General features: G+C 27.5%; 1 protein-coding gene across 1 annotated transcript; it reads right to left on the bottom strand.

Moving 5' to 3' along the window:
* Positions 1-497: 497 nt before the first annotated feature.
* Positions 498-4,341, bottom strand: LOC100214051 (kelch-like protein 24). Its single transcript, XM_065792063.1, has 3 exons — positions 4,247-4,341; positions 936-2,146; positions 498-837 (listed from the first exon to the last, which is right to left on the bottom strand). Exons 2-3 carry the CDS (start codon positions 2,132-2,134, stop codon positions 579-581), a joined length of 1,458 nt encoding a protein of 485 aa, XP_065648135.1. The 5' UTR covers positions 2,135-2,146; positions 4,247-4,341; the 3' UTR covers positions 498-578.
* Between the last annotated feature and the right edge of the window lie 812 nt (positions 4,342-5,153).

The raw sequence follows: 5,153 nt of genomic DNA, 5'->3' as shown, positions 1-5,153 counted from the left end.
GTTAGACCGGGTGAATAAAAAAAAGCAAATGCTTTTACTCAGTAATTGGTCTGTTTTACGTGAATAAAAACTTTAGCAGTTTTCCACAAATTTTTATTCACGTAAAGTTAAGCAATTTACTCAGTAATTGCTCAGCTTTACGTAAATAAAAACTTAAGCAAAATTGCTAAAAATTTTACTCACGTAAAACTGACCAATTACTGAGTAGAAGCAATGGCTTTTTTTTATTCACCCAGCCTGTTGTAAATCATCATTATCCATGTCATTATCATTACCGCGTTGTAACAACATATATTATAGCGTAATTGAATATATTCGATTACCGTTATCGTATTTCAACAACATACATTATAACGTAATCTGATTGTTTTTTTCAAAATTAGATTTTAAACAAAGCAAAGTGAAACAAATCTAATAATTTTAATTAATGTATAGACATGTAGTTAAGACGAATTCACAAAAAGTATAACATAAACTACACGTGATCATAAAATAAATTTTATTATGCTGTGCTTTTAAATTTATTTTTTTTAAATTATTTTATAAATTCTTTAAATGTTTACAAAAAATTAAGTAACTCAAATAAGTTTTATCCAATGCAATTGTAACTCAATAGGAGCCAAAAGTGCTTGAGTACGAACTGAAGAAAAGCTAATGGAGTACAAAAAGCATCCATTTTCTTCTTCCACTGCTGTTCCGCCTCCATCACCTCCATAAGGTCCATAAGTATTTCCAATGTTAGTCGTAAACATTAGACGATCAATTAACCAACCAGAACTTATTGTAACTTTGGTAATAACTTCGTCAGGTTTAAGGTAAATCTCATGAGACTCTACACTAAATTTTTTTCTTATTACTATTAAATAATTTTTCAAAAAATAAAGTTATAAAAAAAGAAATTATCTCACTTATTAAAAATTGTAAAAAAGTCAAACCTATTTAACTGTTTTTCTCCACCACCAACTACAAAACCATCATTAAATTGAAGTTCAATGCCACCCAATACTAACCTTCCGTCCCATCTTCGAAAAAAAAGTTTAATACAAGTCAATTTTCTATGAATGTTTGTAAAATTTAAAGGACAGCATGTATCGTAATCTTCTCTGCCAATCATATAAGCAGCAGCATATTTCCTTCCTGAATAAAATTTGCAGAATGAAAGCAAGCGCTGAGTATACCAACTTTTTGGAAACAATAACTCAGTTTCATTTTTTCTAGATTTAAACATCATAGCACTATTCAACAAATTATTAATTGCAGGATGTTTTTCAAAAGAATACTTTGTCACTTGTTTTTCAAGAAATCCAAAGTCTATTTCTGGAAGTTTAACTGACTCTAGCAATTTTAACAACTCTTCTGCCATTTCATTATTGTTCTTACTTAAACTATTGCTTATGTACTTTAAAACCGCTTTTAATAAAATCTCTTCCCTCTGTTTGGAACATATAGGATCAGCATCATTAACTGAGTTATATAACCTTAGTTCACAATCTTCTAAAATTAGCATTAAATATTTTGATGATAGTTTAAAGAATTCTTCATGTTTTGTTAAAGTAATAAAGTTCCTTCGAAAATATTCTAAACAAACTTCAAACAATGAATTCATTGTGTAAATATCACTGAACTGCCAATAGTGAAAACAGTTATTTGAACTAACCAATTCCATAAGAATATTTTCGCATATATCTTTCAGCGGTTGAACTCCTAAATAATCTGCACATATGACTAACTCCTCAATTGTGTCATCATGCCTTTCTACATGGCCAGTATATGCATACGAAAGTATTTGATTAAAAATATCTTCATTAATATCCATCAATGTAATAACATCTTTATCTTTGCCATCATGTTGTAAATAAGCACGAAAGTAATCAGAGAACATGGCTAACACAACTCGATGAGCATTAAATGATCTGCTATTAGTTTTAATTGTAATGTCACAAAAGTTTCCTTTTTGAAAACATTCATTATAAAAATTTAAAATGTTTATTGCATGTTGGTCAACTTCTATAGTATTTTTTTTTTTTGAATCAAGAAAATGTTTATATGAATAATCTTTAGGGACAATTTGATATTCATCTGACATATCCTCATAATTTTCATCAGAATCTACTTCATCATTAATAAAATCCATATTTCTCAACTGCTAAAATCATAAATAATTTAGTAAATTGGTAAAAATGGCACAATCTTATTGATTATAATAAATGAAAATGCGGTAGTGGTGTAGTGGTAAAGTGCTCGCTTCATAAGCAAGAGATTCTGAGTTCGATCCCCACCACGTCCTGGTAGTACTGCCTCAACTTGTTTCTCCATGCACTGGCTTTGTTCGTCAAGGTTCGTGTTTCAGAGTTATAGAGTTGAGAGAGGGTTATAAACACAAATAAGTAGCCTCCTCGTCTGTAGTGGCCTTCTCAGTCTTAGGGATCAACATTAAAAAAATATATATTTTAACTCCATTATTTTAAAAGCTACGACTACATACTAGTAGGGATGCAGAAGGAACATAAAATTACTTCAATGTAAATATTGATAGAAGCTAAGATAAAAATACCTTTTTCGTTAAAACAACTTTTAAAAATCAATTCAATTTCAAAAAGCTTTTAAGCATCTGCTAATTAGGTTGGGAGTTAACAGAAGGTTTGGAAATTAAGTTGGGAGTTAACAGAAGAAAAGCGTTAAAGAGCAAAAATAAAGCTGACAGAAAAAAATATAATGTAGTTGACATAAGTCTTAAAAAACTGTAAAGTCAAAAAAGCATGAAGAGAATTACAAAGAATTAATGTTTAAGGGTAATGAAGAAAATTTTTGAGCATCAAGAAACAGTTGCAGTAAAAGAATACAACTTTGGTTAATAACAAGTTATGCAAGAGTTTTGATTGATGCAACAAGCGATACTTGTTTGAGCAGCAATTAATGAGTATTTAAATAAAAAAGAAATTCAACAATGGGAAAAAGACACTAATGTTGAATCTAGAGCAGGTCGAACTAAATTTAAAATGTGTTTTTGGATCATGTCTGAAAAAAAGAAAGGACATCATAAAAAGAACCAACTCAAATATGACAACAGGATTCCATACAAGAACTAACAAAATATTTATATAAGTAAAGAAAGAAGTCAGGAGTAAACAAATGGTGAGCACAATAAGAGACAACCTTAACAGATGCTAACATTGCAACTAATTGGGCATATGATTTCAATAAATGGTCAGTAGCAAAAGATTATTAAAGAATACGGAAAGTAGAGGACTTAGTCTTCTACTTTACATATTCTTGAATAAATCTTTTGTTAAAACAATATTTTTAAAACTTTCCCAGATCATATCATAAGATTATGATTATGAGATATACTAACATGGCAGGCTTTATTAAAAGCTTTTAATATGTCAAAGGCTCCTGCACTAATACTTTTATTTAATGCATGAAAGAATCTTTCTGTTATTACAGTTTACAGTAGAAAAAGATTATTAAAATCCTGGGATGACAGAGAGAATTTAGACATTAGATTTAAGAGAAGATTTTAAGGAAAAGTTATTTTGTCTTATACTTTAGAAATGTAATAAATAATAATCTTTTATACTTTAGAAAGGTAATCCATGCATAAGAGGTTGAATCTAATATTAAAATACCTTATATTTTTAACATCAATTAGCCTTCTAATTTACAATTAGTTTAACTATAAACAACAGCTATAATGTAAACCGTTTAACCAAACTTAACCAATATATTTTGTGCATTTTCATGATAATGTATTGATACAATTAACGAACTGTGCATTCTCCAACATTTGGTAGAAGTCTTCCTAACTTTGAAAAGCAACTTATTAACTGTTTGCATTTTATTTAAGTTTGCAAGTCTCTCTTTAATCATTTAAGCAAGTTTTGTAACAACTAGTTTTCTGGGGTTTTTTTTTCTCAGTCTTTAAATCTCTATAGTCTGTTTTGTTTTACAATAATATTCCTAACTGCAATAAAAAATTTTTTAAATTAAAACAAAAAAAAGGCAACATATTTTTTAAATATTTTAAACCTACTAGGTACATTTTCATTAAAGCACTTTGTAATTTTTATTAATATTAAAATATTTATATTACTAATGTTCAATAAAAATGACTCACAAAACATTGGTGAGCAACTAAACCAATAAATACAAAGCACTTTTCAAAAGTGGTTTTCTTTTTCTCAGAACAATTTAAATAATTACTAGGCTAAATTATTACTAACTCAAAGTTATGAAAAATATATACTTTTCTTTCAAATCTGTTCCAAAATTTGTTTTACATGGTCGAGCAAGTGATTTTGTCTATCATTGTAATAAAACAACTTACCTAAAATTAAAAAAGTCTCAATAATAAAGAAAAATTAGATTTATTCTTTCTACAACATTAGCTGATCACTTATAATGTAAATTATATGAATGCAAAGACATAAACATTTTGTACTTTAAACTGAGTTATATATCTAGATTTATAAATAACGTTAACAGACAAAATAAAACAGCAACAACAAGTAAGGTTTAGAAATAACAGCATATGCTATATGTTTTTAAAAATGAATAAATGAATAGCTTTGTTGTAGTAACAATTTTAGATTGTTAAAGACATGCTCAAATATGTCTAAACAGTTTGTAATCATTTATCATGTTTATATCTATTTATAGTGTAAATTTAAAGTATAACCATATCATATGGCCTTTAAAAATCTAAAATCGTTACTAAAACAAAGCAATTCATTTCTTAATTTTTTTTTATGATACCTTATTTCAAAGATTATAGAATTTCAGATTGCTTTGAAAAAGCAAAAACCTGTGATGGAGTATATAAAAAAAAATCATCATTTAAAATCGTTTAAATGCGATAGAGACTCTATCGCATTTAAACGATTTTTATTTATGAGTGTAAATATTAAACTTTTTTGATAAATTTAGAAGATTTAGAAAAAATAATCCTAGATATTTTTAATTATTATTAATAATATTATTTAAAAATAATAATAGAATTCTATAACATACTCAATCTAATCACGCAACTCAATCTCAAAATATGTTTAAAAAACAAAACAAAGTATTTTACCGGCCGCTTGAGAAAATAATCCCCGTAAATCGGGGAGTGCCCGATAATTGTGCAATGACGCGCATAATAGTAACCAATTTTG

Source organism: Hydra vulgaris, chromosome 03, assembly GCF_038396675.1.
Source record: "Hydra vulgaris chromosome 03, alternate assembly HydraT2T_AEP".
NCBI lineage: Eukaryota > Metazoa > Cnidaria > Hydrozoa > Anthoathecata > Hydridae > Hydra > Hydra vulgaris.
Note: the sequence above shows the minus strand (reverse complement) of the source record. Positions and strands in the feature narration are given on the sequence as shown.